The sequence below is a fragment of the Physella acuta genome, unplaced genomic scaffold (genome assembly GCF_028476545.2).
Source record: "Physella acuta isolate Inbredline_101_S28 unplaced genomic scaffold, ASM2847654v3 ptg002283l, whole genome shotgun sequence".
NCBI lineage: Eukaryota > Metazoa > Mollusca > Gastropoda > Physidae > Physella > Physella acuta.
In genome coordinates this window covers 1-15812 of record NW_026733781.1, presented here as the reverse complement: position 1 = coordinate 15812, position 15812 = coordinate 1, and the positions used below count along the sequence as shown (strand labels likewise).

The following is a 15812-nucleotide window of genomic DNA, read 5'->3' as shown; positions in this document are numbered from 1 at the left end:
TAAAACGTGACGTGTCGTCGTCTGCTTCGTCCTCCTCTGCTAAGTTGTTCCTCTCCGGGGTTGTTGTCGTGTCGTTGACGTCATCATCCTCTTTCTCATCTTCCTCGTCCTTGTCGTAGTCCTCGTTTTCGTTACCTTCGTCTACCGTGTCGTTCACAGCCGGGCCTCTGTGAAGACCCGGATGTTTATCTCCAATCTTTATCCTTAGCTGAGTAAAAGTGTTAAGTGATTTCATTTTTAGATATATTTAGGTCAGGTATGGGAAGTTGTGGGCAGTCTGTCGGTAGTTTGGTGTAAGTCTGTTGTGGCGAAGGTCTGTCCTGTTGTAAGTATGTTTTGTGTATGTCTGTTTCGATGTAGGTCTGTCTTGGTGTAGGTCTGGCTTGGTCTAGTTCTGTTTTGGTGCAAAACTGTTTTGGTGCAAAACTGTTTTGGTGTAAAACTGTTTTGGTGTAAGTCTGTTTTGGTGTAAACCTGTTTTGGTGTAAACCTGTTTTGGTGTAAGTCTGTTTTGGTGTAAACCTGTTTTGGTGTAAACCTGTTTTGGTGTAAACCTGTTTTGGTGTAAGTATGTTTTGGTGTAAGTCTGTTTTGGTGTCTGTTTCTTGAGGCGGTAAAAACCTCGATGTCAATGCTACGTTTACTACCGAGAGAAAACAAAAAACTCACTACCTGCTCCTAACTACCTAGACAAAACTAAAAACTCACTACCTGCTCCTAACTGCCCAGAGAAAACAAATAACTCACTACCTGCTCCTAACTACCTAGACAAAACTAAAAACTCACTACCTGCTCCTAACTGCCCAGAGAAAACAAAAAACTCACTACCTGCTCCTAACTACCCAGACTAAAAACTCACTACCTGCTCCTAACTACCCAGACAAAAAAAAACTCACTACCTGATCCTAACTACCTAGACAAAACAAAAAAAACTCACTACCTAATCCTAACTACCTAGACAAAACAAAAAACTCACTACCTGCTCCTAACTACCTAGACAAAACTAAAAACTCACTACCTGCTCCTAACTGCCCAGAGAAAACTAAAAACTCACTACCTGCTCCTAACTACCCAGACAAAACAAAAAACTCACTACCTGCTCCTAACTACCCAGAAAAAACAAAAAACCCACTACCTGCTCTTAACTACCCAGAAAAAAACAAAAAAAACCACTACCTGCTCCTAACTACCCAGAAAAAACAAAAAACCCACTACCTGCTCTTAACTACCCAGAAAAAACAAAAAACTCACTACCTGCTCCTAACTACCCAGATAAAACTAAAAACTCACTACCTGCTCCTAACTACCCAGAGAAAACAAAAAAAGAAACTCACTACCTGCTCCTAACTACCCAGACAAAACAAAAAAAACTCACTACCTGCTCCTCACAAATTTTTAACTGCTGCTGTAGAGTCTGTATGTTTGACGTCATCGCGCTAATCGCCGGGTTTACAGAGGTGACGTCATCTGGCAAATATAGAAGTTTAGAATATTTCAGACATCAATGTTTCAGGAATCTATAGACGCCAAAGTATAAACTACTTCATTTCTGAAATTCTAGATTACGCACCGCACATGGCGTGCACAAATTCCATAGGAGTATTTACAACATATATATATATATATATATATATATATATATATATATATATATATATATATATATATATATATATATATATATGAATGTATATATCTGTATATCTATATCTATCTATATGGGCATAGCAATGTTTCGAGGTTGTTCCTCAGATCTCGTCTGATCTCGCGAGATAAAACGATAGGTGTCAAGTGTTTTAACGCTCTGAGAGCGTTTAGTCGCCGCCGCTGTGTTATTTACGGTCTGAGTGTGTGGTCGCTATGTTATAGACGAGTTGTCGATAATCTTTCTAACACTAATTGGGCATGAGTAACACCATTATTAAGGTACGAATTATTATCGATATTTGGACGTATAACTTGCTGCAGAAGTCAAATACTATTCTATTAACAAAGGCGGATACTTGAGAACCAGTTAACATCAGTGTTTCTCCGGGAACGAAAAAAAAAAAAGGTATAAAGAAAATATATACTTTAACCAGTGCCCACCCTCCACTCCCACTAAAAAAATATCTGAACGAAACTCGTGTTGAAGTTCGAACTCAAAGTGACACGATTCATTACTTAATAATGAAATAGCAGCAGATTTAAAAACGAGACTGTTTTTGGTATCACTTTTGTACAGACTCGATGCATTTATTGTTACTAGCCACCCCCCCCCCCCCCCCCCCCCAAAGTTTCTTTATTCCGTTGTCGCAACAGTGTAGTGAAACTCACGGAAAATACTAATACTAACCGAGAACAGTCTCAAAATTATTCGATAGTCCCATTAAATATTTTAAAAATGATACACAAAGTTATTATTAAAATATGGTTATAAAAATCTGACTGATTTTTGTTGGAGATTACACAAAATTTTATGTAATTGGTTAATTTAAAAAGGCCAAAATCAATTGTTTGTCTATATTGTTATTACAGAAAATATAAAGAAATAGTTTCATTTAAAAATTTTATTGGCAAAGTTTTGAAAACAAATTACTATGAAGTGGGGTTTTCAGAATATCGATCACAGAATTCCTGTATAGCCAATCAATGTATGTTTTGCGAAAGTGAACTTCAGTTTACAAACTTGTTTTTAAAATTTTAAATAGAAATGTAGCATTAAACTAAAAAAAAATATTTTCAAGTTTTCTCGATTTGCAGCTTTTACAACATTGATCCAAAAAACATTTCTGAATTATTTTCAGGCTTAAGTTTTTGATTTTTTTTTAAATTTTATTTTTAAGGCTGCTAAGATTGCAAAATCTATTTAAAAAAAAATTATCCAAGTCAAAAATAATGATGGAAGGATTCTCGTCAACCCGATAATGTCCATTTTCAATGAAAAACGTCACGCATTAAAAATTAACTTTTGGAACAGCTCCGAATCAAACCTTTAGAGAACTCTAAAGGCTCGTTATGTTCAGCTATTGGTGCGAATTTTTTAATATGCTATGGTTACCTTATAAATAAGGTGGTATTTCATTAATATGGTTGGATCACAATGTAGAGAAAGGTGCTGTTACCTCCTATAGGTGGTTGTGTGACTTTCATCGGCTCTTTCAGTTTGTGATCCTCTGATATGACGTCACTAAGATGGCTGTCATTCATTTGCATATGTATCGTGGTAGGTTTGTGAAACTGGTCGCTGCCGGTATTTGTGACCACCGGTATACTGGTGATATTGGTCACCCCGCGTACACTGGTGACATTGGTGACCCCGAGTACACTGGTGACATTGGTGACCACTGGTACGCTAGTGACCACGAGCAGAACCACCGAGGTGAGAAACAAACCCCACAGCTGGTAGGCCATACTGTCCATCTATACCAGCTACAGCCGTGCGAGTTTTACACGGCTGTGCTGGTCATGTAATAGAGATGATATTGACGATATTGTTACAGATTTTCAACACTTCAAACAACAACAACATCAACATCAACAACAACAATATCAAAAACAACAACAAAAACAACAACATCAACATAAACAAAAGAACAGCATAACTAAACAAAAAATATACTCTATAACTGAAAGAATTTAATAAAATATATTTTTGTTCTATTAGTTCCAACAAATTAAAGACATTTAAAATTGATGAAAATAAATCATAAAATGAAGCATATCGAGATGACCATACCTTTTATAGAGAAAATGTTTTTTTTCTTCTTACAACGACAGCAAGCAAATGATGCGTTGTACGGCAAACTGCTGCCCAGAGGCTGATGGGGGTCCAGTAGAAACCACGTGACCTCCCACGTGCAAGCAGAACACAACTTGTTGAGCAAGTGTAGTAGTTCACTGGCTGCTTTAGACAAACTGTTCTGTGGGAATTTTTCTGTGTGTGGGTATTGTGTGTGGAGGCATATTTATGTGTGTGTGGGTATTTGTGTGTATAGGTATATTTTCTATATTTTCTATATTTTGTCTGGGAATAGATATGTGTAGGGCATATTTATGTGTGTGTGGGGGAGGGGGAATTTGTGTGTGTAAGGTGGGTATTTTGTTAATGTGTGAGTCCGGATATTTTGTGGTTGTGCGGGTGAGGGTATTTTGTGTATGGCGGAGGGGGGAGGGTGGTGTGTGATTGACGGGTGGTGACATAATTCTTGATAAAAGTTCTGAGTAAAACAATGTCATCGTCCCAAAGTAATGTGACATTTAACACAACATGTCATTCCCCCAGTGATGTGACATTGGACATAGCATCACGGTCTTAAAGGGATATGACATTTGACATAGCATCACGGTCTTAAAGGTATGTGACATTTAACATAGCATCACGGTCTTAAAGGGATGTGACATTTGACATAGCACCACGGTCTTAAAGGGATGTGACATTTGACATAGCACCACGGTCTTAAAGGGATGTGACATTTGACATAGCATCACGGTCTTAAAGGGATGTGACATTTGACATAGCATCACGGTCTTAAAGGGATGTGACATTTGACATAGCATCACGGTCTTAAAGTGATGTGACATTTGACACAGCACCACGGTCTTAAAGGGATGTGACATTTGACATAGCACCACGGTCTTAAGGGATGTGACATTTGACATAGCACCACGGTCTTAAAGGGATATGACATTTGACATAGCACCACGGTCTTAAAGGGATGTGACATTTGACATAGCACCACGGTATTAAAGGGATGTGACATTTGACATAGCACCACGGTCTTAAAGGGATGTGACATTTGACATAGCACCACGGTCTTAAATGGATGTGACATTTGACATAGCATTATGGTCTTAAAGGGATGTGACATTTGACATAGCATCACGGTCTTAAAGGGATGTGACATTTGACATAGCATCACGGTCTTAAAGTGATGTGACATTTGACATAGCACCACGGTCTTAAAGGGATGTGACATTTGACATAGCATCGCGGTCTTAAAGTGATGTGACATTTGACATAGCACCACGGTCTTAAAGGGATGTGACATTTGACATAGCACCACTGTCTTAAAGGGATGTGATTTGAGCCTTATGTTTTTACAGCAACATTATAGTCCTAAAGTAACTTGTCATTTAACCATCACAGCACAACAGCAATCTGACATTTTTAGCCAGCATATATATATATATATATATATATATATATATATATATATATATATATATATATATATATATATACATTTATATATATATATATATATATATATATATATATACATACATATATATATATATATATATATATATATATATATATATATATATATATATATATATATATATATATATATATATACTAGCATGACATTTAGCTTGTATAACCCTACAATGTACAGACACTCGACCATCATGTTTTAAAACAGTACAATATTAGAAAACTTTCTCTCAAGTCTATAAAGCTATTACCTATCAAATTATTACATCGCGGGCATTACAAAACAAAACCGACTGGTCGGAATTTATGAAGCGGAATTCAGATTCGCTAAATTGACGAAACATGCTAATTAGGTCACAGGCACTTAGCATTAAGTGTACTCATGAGTGGAATGGACATTAGTGGGCAGATTAATTCAATAGCTGTGATGATGGTAGTTGGGCGAATTATTGCTTTTCGTCGGTAAAGCGTAAGTCTAGATTACATATTACGGTGTAATGACCACTTCCGGTTAGGTTTGTGCTTCAAATGACTCTTTCGGCTAAGGCGTCAGGTAAATGGTGGTGTTGGTTGGGGAGGATTGTGGGTGTGAGTCGGCGTTGGTGTTGTGGTGTGTGGTTTGTGGGTGTCATGTGTTGTGTGGGTCTCTTTGAATGTGTGTAGTGTGTGGATGTCTTTACGTGTGTGGTGCGTGGGTATCATGATGTGTGTGGTATGTGGGCATCTTGGCGTGTGTGTTTGCTGTGTGAACGTCTTGGTGTGTAGTGTTGAGGTGTCATTGTGTGTTGTTTTCAATGTGTGTATGTAGTATGTAAATATCAGTGCATAATTCTATGTGGTTTTCCATGTTTAACGACCGTGCTAAGTTAGACTAAGTTACACTTAGGCAACCAATTTGATGTTACTTTCATAATAAAAATAATAAACACGGATTGGAATAAAAAATGCACTTTTAAATGTGTTCATTTACTAAAACAACGGTCATTTTTTTGTATAACAATTTCTTTAATAATTAAAATGTAGTACACTTTGGTTAATATTTGGTAAATATTTATCAAAAGGCTCATTTTAAATTTGTAAAAAAAAGTGTATAAAATAAAGCTTTAAAAAAAATAAAATGGCTGAAGAACGACCATAAGTGTTTAATGTGCTGTAATGTGTAGGTCGTTGACTTCAAAAGTAAAATCTCGAACATTCTCGCCAATTCTCGGTGGTTGAAGAGAAGGACGGGGAAGGGTTCATTCATCAGGTTAATCGCATTGCGCTTCGAATTGTTGATTCGCATCCTCATCACGTGGACTGATTATATGAGGAAAATAATGAGAATAATGAGGCTAGGGTTAAGGTCAAGGCTAAAAGTAAGAAAAAAAATAAAATAAAATAATAAGACGAAAAATTATAAAACTACTACTTATAATAATATTTTTAAAATAATAATAATAATCAGCATAATAATCATAATTAATAATATTATTATTATTATAATAAATAATAAAAATAAAAAATAATAATAATAAATATAATAATAATAATAATAAATAATAATAATAATATTTATCATTATCATTAATAAAAATATCAGTAATATCAGTAATAAAAATGAAAATAATTTATATATTATATATATATATATATATATATATATATATATATATATATATATATATATATATATATATATATATATATATACATATATATATATATTTATATATATATATATATACATATATATATATATATATATATATATTTATATATATATATATATATATACATATATATATATATATATATATATATATATATATATATATATATATATATATATATATATATATATATATATATATATGTATATATATATATATAAATATAAATATAAATATATATATATATATATATATATATATATATATATATATATATATATATATATATATATATATATATATATATATATATGTGTGTGTATGTGTGTGTGTGTATATACTGTGCATGTGTGTCTGTGTGTGTATGTATGTGTGTAGGTGCGTGTGTGTACAATGACGCCTGTATCTACCCACCAATTAAAACGTTTCCTGAGGGCGACGACCTCCCCCTGTAAAGATTTGATCTCGGCGTCCTTCCATCCTATCTTCTTCTGCATGTGCTCGGCATCCGCCTCCAGCAGGGAGATGTGGTTGCTAAGGAAACGGTAGTCAATGGTCTCCGGCTTGGGTTTACCTGAGCACAGGAAACGTGAGTTGTTGTTGTTGTTGTTGTTGTTGTTGTTGGTGTTGTTGTTGTACGCTTTCAGCATTTGGTGATGGCGTCAGGCGGTATCGTAGTTATGGTCGGTGTGTTACCCTGTTATATAACCTTACCTTCTACCTCACCCTCTCTATGTGAGGGAAGTGGGGGGGGGGATTAAACTGTGTAACTGTCTACGGAAGTATTCCTTAACGCAGAGGCGTAGCGAGGGGGGGGGCGGAGGGGCGGACCGCACCGGTTGACACCATTTAGGGGGGTGACACCAAGGCACTTAATTAAGTAATCAATTCGAGTATTTTAAGAGGTGCACATCGAAAGTTTGAGGGGGGGGGGGTGCAAATCGAAAGTTTGAGGGGGGATGCAAATCGAAAATTGAAAGTTTGTCCCCGGGAAAACGACTGTCTCTTTCATAAGCGTATTCAGCTAACCGTTCTTAATAGTTCTATCGTTCTCACTGACAAAACCGGATCTTAAATCGTTTGAGTCGGGTGTGTGTCTTGACCTCCGCCGAAACACTGGCTCAGGTTTACCTCTGTGTCTAAGACCCGGTTACCTGTGAGACTGTCTAAGACCCGGTTACCTGTGAGACTGTCTAAGACCCGGTTACCTGTGAGACTGTCTAAGACCAAGTTACCTGTGAGACTGTCTAAGACCAAGTTACCTGTGAGACTGTCTATGACCAGGTTACCTGTGAGACTGTCTATGACAAGGTTACCTGTCCGACTGTCTAAGACCAGGTTACCTGTGAGACTGTCTATGACAAGGTTATCTTTGAGACTGTCTATGACCAGGTTACCGGTGAGACACTAAGACCAGGTTACCTGTGAGACTGTCTAAGCCCAGGTTACCTTTGAGACTGTCTATGACCAGGTTACTTGTGACGGCAGACTGTCTGAGACCAAGTTACCTGTGACGGCAGACTGTCTAAGACCAGGTTACCTGTGAGGGCAGACTGTCTGAGACCAGGTTACCTGTGACGACAGACTGTCTAAGACTAAGTTACCTGTGACGGCAGACTGTCTGAGACCAGGTTACCTGTGACGACAGACTGTCTAAGACCAGGTTACCTGTGACGGCAGACTGTCTAAGCCCAGGTTACCTGTAACGGCAGACTGTCTAAGACCAAGTTACCTGTGACGGCAGACTGTCTAAGACCAGGTTACCTGTGAGACTGTCTAAGACCAGGTTACCTGTGAGAATGTCTAAGACCAAGTTACCTGTGACGGCAGACTGTCTGAGACCAGGTTACCTGTAACGGCAGACTGTCTGAGACCAAGTTACCTGTGAGACAATAAGACCAGGTTACCTGTGACGGCAGACTGTCTAAGCCCAGGTTACCTGTGACGGCAGACTGTCAGAGACCAAGTTACCTGTGAGACTGTCTGAGACCAAGTTACCTGTGACGGCAGACTGTCTTAGACCAAGTTACCTGTGACGGCAGACTGTCTAAAACCAGGTTACCTGTGACGGCAGACTGTCTAAGACCAGGTTACCTGTGACGGCAGATTGTCTAAGACCAGGTTACCTGTGATGGCAGACTGTCTAAGACCAAGTTACCTGTGACGGCAGACTGTCTTAGACCAAGTTACCTGTGACGGCAGACTGTCTAAGACCAGGTTACCTGTTACGGCAGACTGCCTATGACCAGGTTACCTGTGACGGCAGACTGTCTAAGACCAAGTTACCTGTGACGGCAGACTGTCTGAGACCAGGTTACCTGTAACGGCAGACTGTCTAAGACCAAGTTACCTGTGACGGCAGACTGTCTAAGACCAGGTTACCTGTGAGACTGTCTAAGACCAGGTTACCTGTGAGAATGTCTAAGACCAAGTTACCTGTGACGGCATACTGTCTAAGACCAAGTTACCTGTGACGGCAGACTGTCTGAGACCAGGTTACCTGTAACGGCAGACTGTCTGAGACCAAGTTACCTGTGAGACTCTAAGACCAGGTTACCTGTGACGGCAGACTGTCTAAGCCCAGGTTACCTGTGACGGCAGACTGTCTAAGACCAAGTTACGTATGAGACTGTCTAAGACCAGGTTACCTGTGACGGCAGACTGTCTGAGACCAAGTTACCTGTGAGACTGTCTAAGACCAGGTTACCTGTGACGGCAGACTGTCTAAGACCAGGTTACCTGTGACGGCAGACTGTCTAAGACCAGGTTACCTGTGACGGCAGACTGTCTAAGACCAGGTTACCTGTGACGGCAGATTGTCTAAGACCAGGTTACCTGTGACGGCAGATTGTCTAAGACCAGGTTACCTGTGACGGCAGACTGTCTAAGACCAGGTTACCTGTGACGGCAGATTGTCTAAGACCAGGTTACCTGTGACGGCAGACTGTCTAAGACCAGGTTACCTGTGACGGCAGATTGTCTAAGACCAGGTTACCTGTGACGGCAGACTGTCTAAGACCAGGTTACCTGTGACGGCAGATTGTCTAAGACCAGGTTACCTGTGACGGCAGACTGTCTAAGACCAAGTTACCTGTGACGGCAGACTGTCTAAGACCAAGTTACCTGTGACGGCAGACTGTCTAAGACCAAGTTACCTGTGACGGCAGACTGTCTAAGACCAAGTTACCTGTGACGGCAGATTGTCTAAGACCAGGCTACCTGTGACGGCAGATTGTCTAAGACCAGGTTACCTGTGACGGCAGACTGTCTAAGACCAAGTTACCTGTGAGACTGTCTAAGACCAGGTTACCTGTGACGGCAGATTGTCTAAGACCAGGTTACCTGTGACGGCAGACTGTCTAAGACCAGGTTACCTGTGACGGCAGACTGTCTAAGACCAAGTTACCTGTGACGGCAGACTGTCTAAGACCAGGTTACCTGTGACGGCAGATTGTCTAAGACCAGGTTACCTGTGACGGCAGATTGTCTAAGACCAGGTTACCTGTGACGGCAGACTGTCTGAGACCAAGTTACCTGTGACGGCAGACTGTCTGAGAGCGAAGAGACCTGACGTCGGACACCTGCTGCTGATACCTCTGAGCTTCCTCGACAAGCGATCGATGTCTTTGAGCAGGGAATACCTGCAGGTAACATAAGGTAACATACAGGTAACATACAGGTAAAATACAGGTAACATACAAGTAACATACAGGTAACATACAGGTAACATACAGGTAACATACAGGTAACATACAAGTAACATACAGGTAACATACAGGTAACATACAGGTAAAATACAGGTAACATACAAGTAACATACAGGTAACATACAGGTAACATACAGGTAACATACGTTAGTAGTATAAGCAGGGAATACCTGCGGGAACAGGTAACATACGTTAGAAGTGAAAGCAGAGAATAACCTGCGGTGACAGGTACCATACGTTATCCGTTTTATTACCTAATACCTGCGGTAACAGGTAAGTAACATACGTTTGTGGTGTGTGCTACACAATGAATCTTTTTGCACCACTTGACAACTGCACTTTATTATGTAAGGTCTCGCTTACAGACCCAACAATCCATATAAAGTAGAGTTCATGTTTCTGGATCTCATCACTAAGCTCAACCGCCTTTACTTTTCCCTAGCTTTAGTCAAATGCTCATAAGAGCTGGGTGGACTAAGGGACATCCTTCAGAGATACGAAGTCTGGATCTCGGGCTGGCAGTTGATGGCTCTACCACCGAACCACGCCATCCCTGCCTGTACCATTTGCACCAACACCCGCCACCTACTTGTATCTCTGCTCCTGCATGACGAACTTCTGCACGCCGTGCAGCAGGGTGAAGTTCATCGTCTTCTTGTCGTGGAACAGCAAGGTCAAGGCCTTCTCCTTGTCGCTCTGCATGTGGGCCAGCTTGCTTTCCATCTCACGGAACGCCTGGGTTGTCAGCGGTCAATTTCAGGGGTTGTCAGTGGTCAATTTCAGGGGTTGTCAGTGGTCAATTTCAGTAGTTGTCAGTGGTCAATTTCAGGGGTTGTCAGTGGTCAATTTCAGTAGTTGTAAGTGGTCAATTTCAGGGGTTGTCAGTGGTCAATTTCAGGGGTTGTCAGTGGTCAATTTCAGTGGTTGTCAGTGGTCAATTTCAGGGGTTGTCAGTGGTCAATTTCAGGGGTTGTCAGTGGTCAATTTCAGGGGTTGTCAGTGGTCAATTTCAGGGGTTGTCAGTGGTCAATTTCAGGGGTTGTCAGTGGTCAATTTCATTACACACGTCGTTACACATCGTTACACATCGTTACACATCGTTACACATCGTTACACATCGTTACACATCGTTACACAGACAGCCTCAGCTACACAGGGTTGTCATTGGTCAATGTCATTACACACGTTGTTACACATAGACAGTCTACTACACAGTAGTGTTACACACGTCTTTACACAGAAAATCTCAACTACACAGGGTTGTCAGTAAACATGGCTTTACACAGACAACTCCAACCACACAGGGTTGTCGGAAAACATGGCTTTACACAGACAACCCCAACCACACAGGGTTGTCGGCAAACATGGCTTTACACAGACAACCCCAACCACTAGGGTTGTCAGTAATCATGGTTTTACACAGACAACCTTAGGCACACAGGGTTGTCAGTACACACATCGTTACACACAATCTACTATAGAGCAGTGTTACACACGTCTTTACACAGACGAACTCAACAACAAACACTTCTTTACACAATCAACTACGCAGTAGCGTCAAACACGTCTTAAACAAACCCATCTACACAGTACTGTTACACACGTCTAGACACAGACACTCTGTTACACAGTGGGGTTAAACACGTCTTTACACAGATAATCAAAACAAACTATTCATTAACTATCATAAACACACATTTACTCAAGCACACGAAGGTAAAAAAAAAACACATAACCCTTATCTTACTCCCCCCCCCCCTGCGGATAAATACATTGTTAAATCATTCCATTTCTGTGCATCCTTTTAGTTTCTTGATCTTAGTCAAGATGTTTTCACTCGTCCAAATGTTCACAAATTTGACACTATTTTATTTAATTTCTATTCAAAACTTGTCATTATTGTCACTAACAACATCTTATTTCGTATCCCTTTCCCTCAATGGGTGTGGCTACTAGATCTATCCCCTTTTTTTCAAGGAAAACGGCTGTCTATTTCCACAATGAAAATACTGCATCTTTGTTCAAAACTAAAATGACACGCATCTTTCATAAAAAGAAAAAACACACCTCTTTTTCCCTAGGAAATGGCATGTTTTTCTCTCCAAAAAAAATGACCACTAGGGAAAATGACTTTGCATTTTACAAAAACAAAACGACGTGTCTCTTTCCCCAAGAAAATTACCTCTCTCTTCTCCATAGGAAAATGAATGCCTGTCTCCCCATTGAAAGTCCCCGCCCCCCAAAAAAAAAAAGCTGACCTGTTGAACCCGGACGACCTTTGACTCTACACTCCCAATGGACGGCTGCTGCTCCGGCTCCCGTTCACTGAAGCTCTCGCCCAGGATGTTGGAGAGCTTCTGGTTGATGGTCCACAGGGAGTTCTCGAAGAAGCTAAATCTGGGGGGGGGGGGGGGGGGGGGGTAAGGCTTCAGTCATGGCAGCCTGTGGTGTGGTGGTGTGCGTATGTGTGTGTGTATGTTTATGGGAATGTGCAAGTGTGTGAGTGTGATTGTGTGTGTTTGATTGTGATTGTGTGAGAGTGTGTGTGTGTTTGTGTGATTGTTAGTGTATGTGTGTGTAATAACAAGACACCGAAAAACAAGGGATTGATAAAGGGCAAAACAAGGACATAATAGGAAAAAAAGGTCACTTCAAGACCAACGTTGGACCAATGCTAAATTAAAGAAAGACCTATGTTGGACCAACCTCGCACGACCCTATGCTGGACCATCATCGTACAGTCTTTGTTTGAACCAACATCGAAGATCTATGTTGGACCAACAACGTAGAACCTATGTTGGACCAACATCGTAAGACCTATGTTGGACCAACATCGTACGACCTATGCTGGACCAACCTCGTACGACCTATGCTGGACCATCATCGGACGGTCTATGTTAGACCAACATCATACGATCTATGTTGGGACCAACATCGTACGATAGTTGGTCCAACATCGGATGGACTTCTATGTTGGACGGTCTATGTTGGACCCAACATCGTACGACCTTTGTTGGACCAACATCGGACCAACAAGCGACCAACCTGCTGGGGCAGTTTGTGCTGCATGTTGGAGTTGTCGTTGACCTGTGTTGGACTGAGGCACCGCCCACTTTTAGACTGGTGACGCTTGGTGAAGCTGATCACCTGGGTATCCACACGAGAGGTGTCTTTACAACAGGTGGTTGGCATGGTGGGTTGTCACAGGGGGTGTCATAATGGGTTGTCACAGTGGGTGTCATAATGGGTTGTCACAGTGGGTTGTCATAGTGGGTTGTCACAATTGTTTGTAATTGAGGGTTGTCATAAACCAAAACGTCGATACAAGCCCTACCAAACCCAACCCTAGCCACAAACCCAACCCTAGCCACAAACCCATACCCTAGCCACAAACCCAACCCTAGCCACAAACCCAACCCTAGCCACAAACCCAACCCTAGCCACAAACCCTAACAAACCCAACCCTAGCCACAATCCACAAACCCTACCCAACCTAACCCTAGCCACAAACCACAAACCCTACCAAACACAACCCTAACCACAAACCCAACCCTAGACACAAACCCTACCAAAGCCAACCCTAGCCACAAACCACAAACCCTACCAAACCCAACCCTAGCCACAAACCCAATCCTAGCCACAAACCCAACCCTAGACACAAACCCTATCAAACCCAACCCTAGACACAAACCCAACCCTAACCGCAAAGCCTAACAAACCCAACCCTGGCCACAACCTCAAACCCTACCAAACCCAACCCTAGCCACAAACCCAACCCTAGCCACAAAACCACAAACCCTACCAAACCCAACCCTAGCCACAAACCACGAACCCTTACATAATCTCGTGGCCTCACCTCCTGATTCATACAGTTGATGTCTAGAGAGAGGGAACGGATGATGTCGTTTTTCACGTTCAGTTCGGCCGTCATCTGTTTGATCTGAGACCACAAAAATACGGCGTGTAAGTCTCGGGCTCTCTCGCTTCAAATTGTAAATCTCGTTAGACAGGGATATATAAACATGTTCGAACCAATTAATTTATTTGAATAATATTCTCTCATTCATGCCGGCTATTTGTTTCTAGGCCTCGTTTCAAGATTTTTAAAATAATATGTTAACATGAGAACCCAAAATGCAACAATAATATTTTTTTTTACTAATAATATAATCAAATTAAGTGCCTATGCTATTAATAATATTATTTTAATATTGTAGCTACGTTTATGACACTTGTTACGGATTCGAAAAAAATAATGTCAAACTGTAAGCTTCTTTTTAAAAAAATCACAATTAAATGTAAGCTATATTTTTCTTTAAGCTAGCCTACATATTGTAGTCTATCATTATCCTTGTTTACGGTTCTAAATAACAACAGCGGAAGTGACTTTTTTTTAAAAAAATTGTACCTATTCAATAGAAATATTAACATTTGGTTTGAAAAATACTAGCTGGCAAGTACGAGAACGAGATGTTGTGACGTACTTACGAGTTCCATTGAAAGCAACTTGTATTTCTATACTACTTTATTTGTAACGATCAAATAGGGCCCTTAATGTGGGCACCCGGTGGTATGCGGTCAGTGTGGTATTATAACCAGAGACGTAGCGATGGGGGGCATGGGGGGGGGGGGGGGGGGCAGGTGGGGACATATGTCCCCGGGCGCCGACCTTAGAGGCGTCAAAATGGGTTGAAAAAACAAATTAAAATGTCATTTTAGCTGCATTTTTGCAGTTTGAGGGGGGGTGGTGCAAATCGAAAAGTTGAGGGGTGGAGGGGGGGTGTGCAAATAGAAAATTTGTTCCCGAGGGGGGGGGGGGGGGGCGCCAAATTGAAAGTTTGTCACCGGGCGCCGGGAAGCGTCGTTACGCCTCTGAGTATAACACACATCACTAAACAACGCTGGTCTACACATGGCCAGATTTCTTGAGCTCACCTTCTGCTCGTACTCTGCCATGTTGGACTGGATTTCTTTCTCCGTCATGTAATCGTCGGCGCGTTGCTAGGGAAACAAAAGGGTTAAACATGTCAAAAGGTCAAGGCCAATAATGTGTCAGAGGTCGTCCATACATATTGGTAAGAATGGTTTAGCAAATATATGCACAAGACAACCCATATCACCACCTTAAAAAAAACAATTCCACCCTTCCCAACGTCATATTCCACCCTATGCAACAAAAAAAAAACAACAACATAAAACAAACAATATAACCTATATATCCAACCAAAACAAAAAAAAATATATTTTATTTTT

The 15812-nt window shown here is 40.6% G+C and overlaps 2 protein-coding genes across 2 annotated transcripts; both read right to left on the bottom strand.

Annotated features, from left to right (window-relative positions):
• Positions 1–6198: 6198 nt before the first annotated feature.
• LOC131932796 (uncharacterized) lies at positions 6199–12958 on the bottom strand. Its single transcript, XM_059289709.1, has 5 exons — positions 12818–12958; positions 11149–11294; positions 10387–10493; positions 7267–7426; positions 6199–6499 (listed from the first exon to the last, which is right to left on the bottom strand). Exons 2-5 carry the CDS (start codon positions 11280–11282, stop codon positions 6451–6453), a joined length of 450 nt encoding a protein of 149 aa, XP_059145692.1. The 5' UTR covers positions 11283–11294; positions 12818–12958; the 3' UTR covers positions 6199–6450.
• Positions 12959–13541: 583 nt separating this feature from the next.
• LOC131932794 (uncharacterized) lies at positions 13542–15560 on the bottom strand (the record flags this gene model as incomplete). Its single annotated transcript, XM_059289707.1, has 3 exons — positions 13542–13706; positions 14398–14499; positions 15495–15560. Coding segments are annotated over 3 exons (333 nt in total), but the record flags the coding sequence as incomplete, so codon positions are not given.
• Between the last annotated feature and the right edge of the window lie 252 nt (positions 15561–15812).